This window comes from Pan troglodytes, chromosome 1 (genome assembly GCF_028858775.2).
Source record: "Pan troglodytes isolate AG18354 chromosome 1, NHGRI_mPanTro3-v2.0_pri, whole genome shotgun sequence".
Classification (NCBI taxonomy): domain Eukaryota; kingdom Metazoa; phylum Chordata; class Mammalia; order Primates; family Hominidae; genus Pan; species Pan troglodytes.
The window spans coordinates 119,417,579-119,431,983 of record NC_072398.2 but is presented as its reverse complement, the minus strand read 5'-3'; the positions used below and the strand labels follow the sequence as shown (position 1 = coordinate 119,431,983).

Below are 14,405 nucleotides of genomic sequence, written 5' to 3'. Positions count from 1 at the left end.
TTGGGCAAGAGATCTTTATAGCACTAAAAATTATGGTCAACAACACTGTTATAACTTTTGACTAGTGAGAAAAAAAATTTGTGTTATTCACCATGGTTCCCAATAACATTACTGCAATATTTGTGTCTGTAAAACATCAAAAACAACAAATGCAGTAACAGAATGCCTATAAAACTATAAATGTTTTCTGGAAATGTAGTCTTTTTGCTTTTCTTGGGATAATCCTGTGGTTCTTCAGCAGTGATTGGTGTGAGTTCTACAGAACCGCTGCTATGTGCATGGAGACCCAGAAGAGATTTTTGAGCAAGAAGGTGTCAGCCATTCAATGTTTATTGGGTCTACCAGGTGCTTGGTGCTGGCCTGGAGGGCCTAGGATGACAAAATTACTGTCCTTGAGAAGCTCACAGTTTATTTAATGTGAGGCACATACAAGTAACCAAGCAAATACAACATAAGAGCCAGACTAGAATTATTTATAGTGTGATGTGGGACCCTGGGGTGGGGAATAAAAAAGGGTATCAAAAGGAGCAGTATCTGGAGCTGGACCCCAACAGCTTAAGATATCCACTTAAGAAAGATCACTCTAGCACCTGTGGGGTACATGGCTGGGATAGAGAAGAAACTCTGGCCAGAGAAACCATTCAGGAGGTTTTTGCGAGTTAGGATGATAAAGGGATCTAAAATATAGGGCAGATTCTATGGAGACTGAAGAAGAATGGGTGAAATATTTGGAGGCCAAATTACTTGTGCTTGGTAAATTGTTAGAAAGTGGCGAAGGAGTCAAGAATAATTCCCAGGTTTGTGGTCTGGGGATTAGGCAGATAAAAGAGGTGAGGGCAGTAAGAGGAAGGCTGGGACCTTTAGTGCCATCTCCTCCATCAGTCTCCATTCCTTCAAACGGATAGTTGACATTTTCTCAATGTTTTGTAAATTTCCAGGCAAAATAAACCTTCAGGACCACCTTCCAATGGGATTACCATGTCAAAGCCCCTCCTATATCATATGGAATCTAGACCATCACTGTGTGTGTGTCAAGGGGGTAGGGACAATGACCAGCATTATAATCTATGGACAAAGTTGGGCTTGGTTGCAGAATATATTTAAGTTTGGTATTCTTTGTATTTTTAAAAATTTGTTTACTTTTTAAGAATTTGAGACAGGGTTTCTGCATGTTGCCCAGGCTGGCAACTCCTGGCCTCAAGCAATCCTCCCGCCTCAGCCTCCCAAGAAGCTGGAATCACAGGTGCGAGCCACCCCACACAACTAAATTTGGAATTATGAATATGGCTGAGGTCCAGAAATATTTAAATTTGGCATGATGACTAAGAGTTTGTTATAGGAGCTCAATCATTTGATAAATATTGAACATTTCCTATGTGTCAGATTGTTTTTCCCACTAGGGATGCAGAGGAGAACAAGACAGAATAGGTTCTTGTCCTCATAGAGTGTGGGAGACAGGCAGTAGACATATAATTTCAGGTAGGTATAAGTATCATAAAGAAAAAATAAAGCAAAACAAAAGAAGAGAGTGCTGGGAAAGGCCAGGGAGCAGAGAGGATGACAGAGCTGTCTTAGGGTGTTCAAGACCTCTTTGAAAAGGAAGAGCTCTTTGAAAAGCTGATATTTGAGCAGAAGACCACAGCAAGGAAAAGTGGCAGAGACTGCTAGCTGCCTACGCATGAAATGATGGGGGAAGGAGCAATACAGAAGGCATGTAACATTTGAGAGTCTATTAGGCATCCCAAGGGAGGTGCTGCGGAGGCGGATGCATGGAGGCAGATGCATGGAGGCAGATGGATGCACACGTCTAGAGTTTAAAGGGAGATCTGAGGCGGAGATACGAACTTGGGAGCTGTTAGTCCAGTTCCAGGTTCCAATTCAACGTACTTTTATCAGAGCTCACTGTGCGCCAGGGACTTGCTAGGAGATAAATGGGGTTTATCTCACCGGAGATAAATGTGGTTGCACAGCAGACGGACACACCAGCCAATGTGGTAAATAAACCCTTGGGTCCGGCTACGTTCTGCGCGCTCTCTGCCAGCACAGAGGAGCAGCGAGTCAGGGTACGGAGCGGGTAGCGTTGGGGAAGAGGTGGCCGCGAAGCGAGACAGGCCAGCGGAACGGAAAACGGCAGCACGAGACGGGGGCGTGACGCACCGGGCGCATCACAAAGAACGACGAGAGGGCGGTGGCGCCGGGGGCACGGCTGGGCGGCTCCGCCCAGAAGAGGGCCGAGAGGCGGGGCGGTGCCCCCACCGCAGGCCCGCGGCGCCCTCTGCAGGCCACAGGCAGCGACTCACCAGTTGCCTCATCTTTCCTCTCCTCCCTCTTGGGGCTTTCCTCAGGCCACATTTTTTGTGTGTCTGGGCAGTCTCTCAGCCTCCGACTCCCGTCCCTTTCTTCCACTTCCAGGCCGGGCGTGTTAGTGTCTTCGCGGGAAAACTGCCAATAAAGTTTTTCTTCTTCTCGCTCCCAGGATCCCCGCCTCCCCTTAAGCATCGCGAGATCTGACGGCGCGGCTACCATGGCGGCGGCATTTGAAGCCTCGGGAGCCTTAGCGGCAGTGGCGAGTGCTATGCCGGCTGAGCATGTGGCCGTGGAGGTCCCGGCCCCAGAGCCAACACCCGGGCCTGTGAGGATCCTGCGGACCGCTCAGGATCTCAGCAGCCCGCGGACCCGCACGGGGGATGTGCTGTTGGCGGAGCCGGCCGACTTCGAGTCACTGCTGCTTTCGCGGCCGGTGCTGGAGGGGCTGCGGGCGGCCGGCTTCGAGAGGCCCTCGCCGGTGCAGCTCAAGGCCATCCCTCTGGGGCGCTGCGGGCTCGGTGAGAGCGGGGGCCCGGGATAGGTCGGGGGGTGGGGTGGGAGAAGGGGGACCGACGGGCGGCGGCGGCCAGGCCCGCGCCGCAGCTCGGGAAGAGCCCTCGGTCGGCCCCCGGAGCAGGGCCCTGCCGGGGGCTAGGCGCTACGCTCAGTTAACTTATTTGTAAAACTAACGTGCACTATTGAACTTGAGGCTAGTTAAGACCTTTTTTTAAGCACTGACAAATGGTTCTAAGTTTGAGAAGATAAACGGTAAACGTTCAGGGACTAGGCGTGTTCTCATACGTTTTTGAGAATCAACTAAAAATGAAGGTGCCAACTAGGGGAATCTCAGGAGACCCTTCTAGTTCTCTGATTCCATGTTAGCCCCTAAGTTGCTTCAGTGAGTACTGGCTAGTGATAATTGTTTTTTTCCTTCGCAGATTTAATTGTTCAAGCTAAATCTGGCACCGGGAAAACCTGTGTGTTCTCCACCATAGCTTTGGACTCTCTTGTTCTTGAAAACTTAAGTACCCAGGTGAGTTAGCTGAGAGGACCAGAGGAGGATGTGTTTTGTGGACTTCACCACAGGTCAGATGAAATACCAGTAGCTCCTCAGAGCTGGAAGTGAATTTGATGAATGATTGAGTTAAGTGGTGGTGGTGGCGAAATTTGGAATTTTCTATGCGTACCTTATTTAAATAGAATAAAGCTACCATATATGTCAATTTTGTCACTACTTGGTAATACAGACAGGGATTCTTCTTTTACTTACTGACTAGATTAATGTGAGACTTAACATTTGACTTGATTCATGGTAATGTAGTGCTCTGGCTATTGTTGGTAACTGCAGAGTTTGTTTTTTTTTTTTGAGACGGTGTCGCTTTGTCACCTAGGCTGGAGTGCAGTGGCGGATCATTGCTTACTGCAACCTTGAACTTCTGGGCTCCAGTGATCCTCCCACCCATCTTCCTAAGTATTTGGGACTACAGGTGTGTGCCACCACACCTGGCTAGTTCTTGTATTTTTTGTAGAGATGGGGTCTCCAGTGTTGCACAGACCAGCCTTGAACTCCTGGGTTCAAGCAATCCTCCCACCTTTGCCTCCCAAAGTACTGGGATTACAGGCATGAGCCACCACAGCCGGTATGCAGGTGGTTCTTAAAGCTCTGTAAATGTATCATATTGATCTCCCATCTTCCAGGTTGTCTTAGAGTGTTTCTAAGATTGCCTTACCCAAATTAGCAGGAAATTTGAGTTTGGGGATCATTTCTCCAACAAAGATTTGTTGAGTCCGTATTACGTATAAACAGTGTGCCAGGCATTGGGGATTCAAAGATGAATTAGATGTGATTCTCATAGCCTTACTTGGTAGTTTAGTTGTTATGGCAGACTGTATTTCAAGTTCTCAGGCATTGGTATATCTGATGATGAATCTTCAACAGTGGTTTTTAACCCAGATATCCATGTTCATCACCTGGGAAGCTTTTTGAGTCCATCTTATGTCTACCAAATCCTAGGTGATGTTGCACATTGGAAATCCTCCTACTTCCCAAGAACCTGAGTTAGTCTAATTGTAGACTAAGATGTATTTGAGATTTTGGCTTCTGACAATTTGGCAGCAGATAAAATGCTGAAATCCTGGAAAAGTTTCATCAATTCATTTTTTTTTGAGACCGAGTCTCACTCTGTTGCCCAGGCTGGAGTGCAGTGGCACAATCTTGGCTCACTGCAACCTCTGCCTCCCAGGTTCAAGTGATTCTCCTGCCTCAGCCTCCCGAGTAGCTGGGATTACAAGTGTGCACACCACACGCCTGCCTAATTTTTTTGTATTTTTAGTAGAGACGGTGTTTCGCCATGTCGGCCAGGCTGGTCTCAAACTCCTGACCTCAGGTAATCCACCCGCCTCAGCCTCCCAACATGCTGGGATCACAAGTGTGAGCCACCATGCCCGGCAAATTCATATTTTTAATTTCAGGTCTTTGGATTATGAAAATTACATTATTCTCTGTGTGTGTATCAAAGTAATACGTATTCATTTTTAGAAATAGGGAAAATTCAGAAAAATTAGGACGTACCAGAAAACAAAATCTGTAATCTTACTACCTAGAGAGAAACTGCTATTAACAGTTTTGGCATATTTTCTCCTAGTCCTTTTTTTTTTTTTTTAAATCAATTTTTTTTTCTTGTAGCTAAGAGCACAAAGTTTTGTTTTCTCCTCCTCCAGTAGTTACATTGCAAAGTTTTTACCATGACTCTCAAGGTCTTTTGTGATCTAGTCCCTGGAGGTAGATCTCTGCCCTCCTTTACTTTCCCCTGAATTCTGTCATGTGGGCCTTCTTTTTCTTCCTCAAATACACCAAGAACACTGCCATCTTATGGCCTTTCCATTTGCTGTTTCCTCTTGGTGAAAACGCTTCCCCAGGGGTCATATAGCCAGCTCTACTCTATGCCATACATGTAGGTCTCTGCTCAAAGTACCTCCTTTGAGGAGGTTTCATGATCACCTCATTTAAAATGACTCCTTTTTTCCTTGTTCGATTTTTTTATGATACTTTTTATTACCTGTCATTACTTATTTTTGTTTATTGTATATATTCTTATCCAAGAATGAAAGTACCATGAGGGCAAAGACTTTGTACTGTTAACTGTTGATTCCCCGGCAACTAGTATGTTGCCCAGCATAGAGTAGGTTCTTACTTAATATTTGTTGAATGAATGAATGAATGAATGGAATACAGTCAGCCCTCCCTGTCTTCAGGTTTTGTATCAGCTGATTCAGCCAACTGTGGATCAAAATACTCAGGGCAGGATGGAGGAACAATAAAAAATAATACAACAATCAAAAGATATAAACAAAAATACGGTATAACCATTTACATAGCATTTAAATTGTATTAGGTATTATAAATAATCTAGAGATAGTTTAAAATATGTGGGAGGATGTACATAGGTAATATACAGATATATGCAATTTTATATAACAGACTTGAGCATCTGCCAGTTTTGGTATTTGGGGGCTTCCTGGAACCAATCCCCTGTGGATACCAAGGGATAACTGTACCTTACCTTATCAATAAAAACTCATTTGAAATGATCATTTAAATGAAATATAGTATGTCATGTAATGAATATACCAGTCCCCTATGTATTTATTCCTCTGACTCAAAGGTGTAATTTATGGTTTTTTTTTAGATTTTGATCTTGGCCCCTACAAGAGAAATTGCTGTACAGATACATTCTGTTATTACAGCCATTGGAATAAAAATGGAAGGCTTAGAGTGTCATGTCTTTATTGGAGGGACCCCATTATCACAAGACAAAACCAGACTTAAAAAGTGTCATATTGCTGTTGGATCTCCTGGTAAGATAACAATGCCTGTTGGTAACCAGGGCTTTTAAGGAACTACACACTTTTAATATAACAATAAAGATATATGGGAGTCTTTGATAACTGTGATAATTATTTTGAATAGAAATGAAGAGCATTAGACCAGTGAGATTTAGGTACATGACTGGTTTACCAGTGGAATTTATGAAATCTCCATTCCTAAGTATGTTTGAGAAGACATGGGATAGGCTTTTGAGAAGAGGAGAAATGCAGTGACTTTCAGGAGTCCCTTCTAAGCCATGGATTGGGATTGTTCTTTGGCTTCTCTATTATATTTGGTTGCGAATCACTCAGAATCAGCATCTTGCATTCAGTGCTTTAGGTCTTTTGATAGAAATGGTGTTTATTTACTGGTGATGAAACGTGAGGGGAAAACAATGAGTTTAGTCAAGATCAGAGCTCCAGATTTCTAATTTGTGGTTTAGTGTGTACATGCATAATGAGAGTTGAATCAGGAAATTCAGCAGAACAACCCGTAAGTAATAAGTAGAGTAACAATATTGGCAGAGATTTACACAAATTTGGTACATCGTAAATATTTCAATTTTTTTTTTTTAATTAGGCAGAATTAAGCAACTCATAGAACTTGACTACTTGAACCCAGGCAGTATACGCCTCTTTATTCTTGATGAAGCAGATAAGCTTTTAGAAGAAGGCAGCTTCCAGGAGCAAATAAAGTAAGAAAAATAACTAACTTGACTATTAAAACAGTGTTCCGAAGTATCTATCTTTAGCTTTTCCAAGTGGTGATTATTGTTTGAATAATTTACATGGTATCTGTTTTTATTTTGCAGTTGGATTTATTCTTCCTTGCCTGCCAGTAAACAGATGCTGGCAGTATCAGCTACTTATCCCGAATTTTTGGCTAATGCTTTGACAAAGTACATGAGAGATCCCACTTTTGTAAGACTGAATTCCAGTGATCCAAGTCTCATAGGTGTGTACAGCTTTTAGGTACTTATATTTTTGGTTTATTTGTGATATTCTGGAGCTTTCCCTTGCCTAGTTTTGTCTTGCTGTTTCACGGTTACCATTAGCATATATGTTTGTTTTAACTGATAGCTCTTCTTTGTAGGTTTGAAGCAGTATTACAAAGTTGTCAATTCATACCCTTTGGCACATAAGGTTTTTGAGGAAAAGACTCAGCATTTACAGGAACTGTTCAGCAGAATTCCATTTAATCAAGCTTTAGTCTTTTCTAATTTGCACAGCAGGTAATGTAACTTAAAAGGTCATCTGGGGAACTTGTGAAATAAAAGGATAGTCATGGGGCAATATTTGTAAATTTGTAACCATTTATGTTATATTTCATAGAGCACAACATTTGGCTGATATCCTTTCTTCTAAAGGCTTTCCTGCTGAGTGCATTTCAGGTAAGTTCATCTCTTACTTTAATCTTTATTTAGTATACTGACTTGAAGCCTCCAAAGTCAGGAGGAAGAAATACCACTTTATGAGTTGTCTTGAGAGTGTGAAATTATCTTGTATCTTTTAGAGTAAAGGAATTTTCAGGCTTATTTTTCATTGGAATTTGATATGTCAATATTCTATTTTTAAGGAGTAACTTGGTATATAGTAAAAAGTTAGAAAACTAGTGTTCAGAAAGACATAATTTTATTAGAATCTCTCTTATAGCCACATATAACTTAATTCTATAAAACCAAGTTTGTCTGTATTGTGTTAAGATAAAAATATTTTTTCTTTAGAATTTTTTTTTTTAATAATTGTTAAAATGCTGGAGATTGCTAACTGAATTGACTGTTTTATGGTTTTGTGGAAGGCAAAAGTGATTGAGTTCTTGCTGCAAAGTTAAATGATTACTGCTGGCATAATAAGAATGAAAGAGTCGAAGGATTTTTTGATCAGTGAGATCCTTTTTAGAGTTTTGTTTGGTGTCAGCTTAATTTTTAACCTGTTGGCATGAGCTTGTTTAGTTATGGTATATCACGAGATACTGGGGAGACTATTTTCTAATGAACCAATACTTAAACTATAGATCACACTTTAACACCAAATTATAAACAGCTGATTAAAGCATTTTTATTTTCCTAAGAATTGCTAGTTATACTTCATATGTAACTTTGCAAATAGAATGTTATATATTCAGGCATGGCCTGATCACTATTTAGGATTGATTTTTGAATTTCAAGTTGATTGCCTAAACCATAGTTTAAAAGATTTTAACTTTGGATCTTAACCTAGATTTGCACAGAAGGACAGAATTAACTGTGGTTGGTGTATTAAAAGTGTTAAGACTGGGTGTTATGCTTTTTACTTTTTGTGGATTGGATAAATATGTATTAGCTTAGTTGTTTTTATGTGACTTTCTTTTGGGGTCCTTTTAGGCAATATGAATCAGAATCAGCGTCTTGATGCTATGGCTAAACTGAAGCACTTTCATTGCAGAGTCCTCATTTCCACAGATTTGGTAAATTTCCTATTCAGTTTGGGTGACTAATCCATCTTGACATATGTTCTATTATCAGATGTACAGATTTCATATATTATTTTATGTAGGCGTATCTAACAAGAATACCAGAAGATAATTATCTTTCCAGTGCTGAGGAAAATACTTTCTTAAAAATGTCTTTAATATGTTTATCTTTGTCCTTGAAATTAGTCATTAGGAATGAATTTCCTTTTCCTCTGCTCCTCAGTATTCAGTTCTTAATTTGTCTCTTGGCTGTACTGGAAGAATATAATATGCATTGGTATCCATGCTGTACAGTTAATGCAAACAAATAATTGCTATCTTCTTCAATTCAAGACTTCTCGTGGGATTGATGCTGAGAAGGTGAATCTGGTTGTAAATCTGGATGTACCATTGGATTGGGAGACATACATGCATCGGATTGGGAGAGCTGGCCGTTTTGGTAAAAAAAAAAAAAAAAGTTTGAGTGCTTTCTTTAAGGGGAGGGATCTATAATGTGACAGGTGGGCTTTGAATATTATTTTTGTGAAAATGATTTACTACCTAACATTCTCTCTGCTTTAGGTACATTGGGGCTGACAGTGACCTACTGTTGCCAGGGAGAGGAAGAAAATATGATGATGAGAATTGCCCAGAAATGTAATATCAACCTTCTCCCTTTACCAGGTACATTTCATCTGTTTCATTATTTCAAAATAATTATAGTGGTGATAAGCATAATAAAAATAATAATAATAGCTAACAGAGTGCTTATGATGTGCTGGGTACTGTTCCCAGTCCTGTATGTACGTTAACTCATTTACTTCTCACCACACTCCTATGAGGTGTGTGCAATTGTTTTGTAGATGAGGATATTTAGACATAGAGAGGGTAAGTAAAGGTGTTACAGCTAGTAAGTAGCACGGAGAGGAGTGCAAGCTAACCACTGGCACATGAAAAATGAGAGCTGGCTAGGCGCAGTGGCTCACGCCTGTAATCTCAGCACTTTGGGAGGCCAGGACAGGTGGATCACCTGAGGTCAGGAGTTCAAGACGAGCCTGGTCAATGTGGTGAAACCTCTTCTCTACTAAAAATACAAAAATTAGCTGGGCGTGGTGGCAGGTGCCTGTAATCCCAACTACTTGGGAGGCTGAGGCAGGAGAATCGCTTGAACCCAGGAGGTGGAGGTTGCAGTGAGCTGAAATCAAGCCATTGCACTCCAACCTGGGCAACAAGAGTGAAACTCCGTCTCAAAAAAAAAAAAAAGAAAAATGAGAGCTATGTTAGCTCTATTTTATTAGTTAGTGGCTTTGCAATTTGATTTTATTCTTTGATACAAGGGGGGATATTTTACCTCTTAAATTGCCGTGAAGGTAATTCTCGCCATATTCTCCTTTGTCACCATGTGGAAAGAACAGCATCTTTAATTTGAATAGTATTTTGAAAAATTGGAGTGAAATGTTTTCTTTTGATTTCAGTTCAGTCATTTGTTCTGCTTCTTTTTAAGTGCCCTCTTGGAAACAACGCATGTTTAAAACTAGTAATGATCTCTTAAAAACAAAAAATTCTGAAAAACCCTTGAGTGGAAATATGGCATTTTTGATGTGCATGTTATACAGAAAATGTGCACTATAAATAGTGTCTATTCATATATAGATGTATGTCTATATAGAAAAATACACATATAGGTCACGCCTGTAATGCCAGCACTTTGGGAGGCTGAGGCGGGCGGATGACGAGGTCAGGAGATCAAGACCATCCTGGCTAACACGGTGAAACCCTGTCTCTACTAAAAAAAAATACAGAAAATTAGCCGGGCATGATGGTGGGTGTCTGTAGTCCCAGCTACTTGGAAGGCTGAGGCCGGAGAATGGCATGAACCTGGGAGGTGGAGCTTGCAGTGAGCCAAGATCCGCCATTGCACTCCAGCCTGGGCGAAAGTGCGAGACTCAGTCTCAAAAAAAAAAAGAAAAATACACATATAGTATATACATGACTTTGCAGAATATGGGATATGTAGTTATTGAATAAATATAATTGAGTATTTTACCGACTTTAATTATTTTACAGAGCTAGATTAAGCACAGATCTGGGAGTTCTATGTATTCTAGTAGATCGGGTTAGTAATAACTCATTTTATGATCTTTTACAAATCTCTGTAATTGCTGTAAGCTTAGAGTTCTGATTTGCAAAGTACTTTAGAGTAAATGGTCTTTAGGCTCTATGTCAGTTCTAAAACTGTCAGTTCTTTCTGTGTATAAGTCTATTCGTAGTCTGATATGGGAAAAAAATTGAAAATTGGTAGAAGAGGGTTAAGACTTCTTGTAGGATTCAATATCATAGCATCTAGTGATAAAAATTGCCTTTGGATACTGGAAAATGATATATTTGGATCTTTATGTAATGTTAACAGGGCCCTGAAATCATGAGAAAATGATATTCATGCTGTTAGGTCTATATTGGACTGGGAACTTGTGTAACAACAGATGTTCAGATGAGTTTCCTGGGGCAGAACTAGGAGGGAAATTGGCCTGTATTATAGGACTAGGCAAGCAAGGGATATCAGCTGGGTAGGAATGAGAGTTTTAATCATAGAATCTGTTCAGCAAAGGATCAAGAGACTTCATTGAAGTATCCAGACCTGTGGGATTTATAGATAACATGGAGCATAAATAGCAACAACAGGCAAGATCTTTGTAAAGCAGGGGCTTGATATATCTTGTCTGCCCAAGACAAAAATTGATCATACTTTGAAAGGTCTGAGTGCGGGAAGCAAATTGTCACATCTGGATGGAATAGAAAATTTAGAGGGTTGAAGCCAGCAAATTTTTTAAAAATTAGAAATGTCATTTCTAATTTTCATAGTCACAGATCTTTTCATAGTCATCTAGTTTTTTTCCACTATAGAGGTTTTCTCTTTATTGTTAAGGGCAGTGATTTCTCCCTGTTGGAATATTGGGTGACAGATTTAGTTGGGTGTACAGAGTTGCAGTTGTATTATTTCCTAGTCGATAAGCTTTGGGGAGCACAATCCATTTTCTAATATCTTGTTTTGCTGTCAGAAGTATTGAGATAAAGGGGAGGGGCTGTGGAGAGGGAGGAGAGAAAAGATGGGAGAATTGTTGCAGGCTTGTACATTACTCCTAGAGTAAGCTCTTTTTCTAGTGAGAGTGAGGGGAGATAGTGCTTGTGAGTATGGGATGGGTCTTACATATTTCTTAGGCAGGTTTCTTTATTACAGGATTGCTTCAGTCTTTAAAAATATTATATCTATTAAACATCTTAGTATATTTGCATATTGTTTCTTAAATGTATTTGATCATAGAAAACTTTATGAAATCATTCAGAAAACAGTAGTCTAGAGTAGCTTGAGAATTTTAATACATTTTTCTTCCTTTTTATGTAGATCCCATTCCTTCTGGTCTGATGGAAGAATGTGTGGATTGGGATGTGGAAGTTAAAGCTGCTGTGCATACGTATGGTATAGCAAGTGTACCTAACCAACCCTTAAAAAAGCAAATTCAGAAAATAGAGAGAACCCTTCAAATTCAGAAAGCTCATGGTGACCACATGGCTTCCTCTAGAAATAATTCTGTATCTGGACTATCAGTCAAATCAAAAAATAATACCAAACAAAAGCTTCCTGTGAAAAGCCACTCAGAATGTGGAATCATAGAAAAAGCAACGTCACCAAAAGAACTGGGCTGTGACAGGCAATCCGAAGAGCAAATGAAGAATTCTGTTCAGACTCCCGTTGAAAACTCCACCAACGGTCAGCACCAGGTCAAAGAAGCTTTACCTGTGTCACTCCCCCAGATTCCTTGTCTGTCTTCCTTTAAAATCCATCAGCCATACACGTTGACTTTTGCTGAATTGGTAGAGGATTATGAACATTATATTAAAGAGGGGTTAGAGAAACCTGTGGAAATCATCAGGCACTACACAGGCCCTGGGGATCAGACTGTGAATCCTCAAAATGGTTTTGTGAGAAATAAAGTTACTGAACAGAGAGTCCCTGTATTGGCAAGTAGTAGCCAATCTGGAGACTCTGAGAGTGACAGTGATTCTTACAGCTCAAGAACCTCTTCCCAGAGCAAAGGAAATAAGTCATACTTGGAAGGCTCTTCTGATAATCAGCTGAAAGACTCTGAATCTACTCCTGTGGATGATCGTATTCCTTTGGAACAACCACCAAATGGAAGTGACACCCCCAATCCAGAGAAATATCAAGAATCACCTGGAATCCAGATGAAGACAAGACTTAAAGAGGGGGCTAGCCAGAGAGCTAAGCAGAGCCGGAGAAACCTACCCAGGCGGTCTCCCTTCAGATTGCAGACTGAAGCCCAGGAAGATGATTGGTATGACTGTCATAGGGAAACACATCTGAGTTTTTCTGATACCTATCAGGATTATGAGGAGTACTGGAGAGCTTACTACAGGGCATGGCAAGAATATTATGCTGCCGCTTCTCATTCATATTATTGGAATGCTCAGAGACATCCAAGTTGGATGGCAGCTTATCACATGAATACCATTTATCTACAAGAAATGATGCATAGTAACCAGTGATTATAGGATATACCTGAGACCATCAGAAACTGTCAACAGATGATACCTTTGGATATCCATCCTCCTCGACATATAGTACAGTGGTGTATAGTGGCATTTCTGATAAACTTGAAAAGACTTGAGTCTTTCCACTGGGACACATCCATTTTTCAGATTGTTTTGATTTAGGCCAGGTATATTATCTTCATTTTTAAGAGTTTCTTTAAGAAACTTCATCAGATTCTTGAAAGATAATTTTTGGGACATAGAGCTGAAAGTTTCAGGGTGCCATTTTCTATAAGATCTTCCCAAAATAAACATTTAAAAAGATGACATATACCACCGCTTACTTAAAAACAATAAAAGCAATAGATTTGAGCAGTAATATTATTGCTGTGGAGTTCTTTACAAAGGGCTTAGGCTGCATTTCCTTCTATAGAGGTGCATTCTTGTAGAAATTTGTAGCATGGTAGATCAGAAAATCCTCTTAGGTTTAGGCAGGAAGGAATATTTAAACATTGCTTTAGATTTTCCTAAAGGTATTTGATCTGTTAGCTTCCAGTAAAAATATTTGTTTTTAGTAAAAACAAATTTAAATATATTTACATGTTTGTTGTTTATCTTTTGAATGTCTTTTGAGGCTGTGAAAGCTGTCCACATTTTTGCTGTGTATTAAATAGCTGTGGGTCATCAGTTGCTGTCTTACTTGTGTTGCTCAGATAGAGGAGCAGCTCTTAATCTTTTTTGGTTCTTGGATCCTTTTATGAATCAGCTGATAGCTATAGATTGACTTCAGGAAATTTCTCATTCCATAAGCACAGAATTGTGAGTGTAATTTCAAGGGGTTCATAGACCCTCTGAAGTTCATCTATACAGTCCAGATTAACAAGTGACCTGCTCTGCTGGTAGGCTAGGGGAAGTTCTAGCTCTTAGTTTTAAGTATTTTGTGGAAGCTGGAATTGATTCTCTTCAGACACTTCTTAGTACATCCTAATCTTGTGTCTTCTAGAAAATTTTCCCCAGTTTTTACCTCTAATGTTAGGATCCAAGAGGAGCTTGGATCTGAGCTGATGTATCTGTAAATTATGATTTAGAAAAATATAATTGGAAATTACATATTCTTTGCTTTTTTCCTCTGGAAATCCTTTTATGATTAAGCTTTTGGTTCCCAAGCCTTTCTGTGAACTGGATTTTTTATGAGACAACCACTTGTGTAGAGAGATGTGTATTCACTTTTTAAAAGGAAAGCTCTTCA

General features: G+C 40.2%; 2 protein-coding genes across 2 annotated transcripts in view; one reads left to right on the top strand and one right to left on the bottom strand.

The window, feature by feature from the left end:
• INKA2 (inka box actin regulator 2) overlaps positions 1 to 2,404 on the bottom strand; it is a 33,102-nt gene extending 30,698 nt beyond the window's left edge. Inside the window, exon 1 of the mRNA XM_054685651.2 lies at positions 2,301 to 2,404. Within this exon, the coding sequence (XP_054541626.1) occupies positions 2,301 to 2,312 (12 nt within the window). The 5' untranslated portion in view covers positions 2,313 to 2,404. The remainder of the gene's footprint in view (positions 1 to 2,300) is intronic.
• DDX20 (DEAD-box helicase 20) lies at positions 2,180 to 13,535 on the top strand. Its single transcript, XM_016925673.4, has 11 exons — positions 2,180 to 2,825; positions 3,246 to 3,340; positions 5,997 to 6,165; positions 6,755 to 6,869; positions 6,987 to 7,129; positions 7,268 to 7,406; positions 7,507 to 7,565; positions 8,538 to 8,620; positions 8,960 to 9,065; positions 9,188 to 9,289; positions 12,009 to 13,535. Exons 1-11 carry the CDS (start codon positions 2,525 to 2,527, stop codon positions 13,169 to 13,171), a joined length of 2,475 nt encoding a protein of 824 aa, XP_016781162.1. The 5' UTR covers positions 2,180 to 2,524; the 3' UTR covers positions 13,172 to 13,535.
• Positions 13,536 to 14,405: the final 870 nt, after the last annotated feature.

What these genes read in the sequence shown, in the direction of transcription:
- DDX20 (XM_016925673.4), top strand. Translation starts at nt 2,525, where the DNA reads ATGGCGGCGGCATTTGAAGCCTCGGGAGCCTTAGCGGCAGTGGCGAGT. An exon ending in TTTTCTAATTTGCACAGCAG is followed by an intron (nt 7,407 to 7,506) that starts GTAATGTAACTT and finishes TATATTTCATAG; the next exon opens with AGCACAACATTTGGCTGATA. An exon ending in TCCTCATTTCCACAGATTTG is followed by an intron (nt 8,621 to 8,959) that starts GTAAATTTCCTA and finishes CTTCAATTCAAG; the next exon opens with ACTTCTCGTGGGATTGATGC.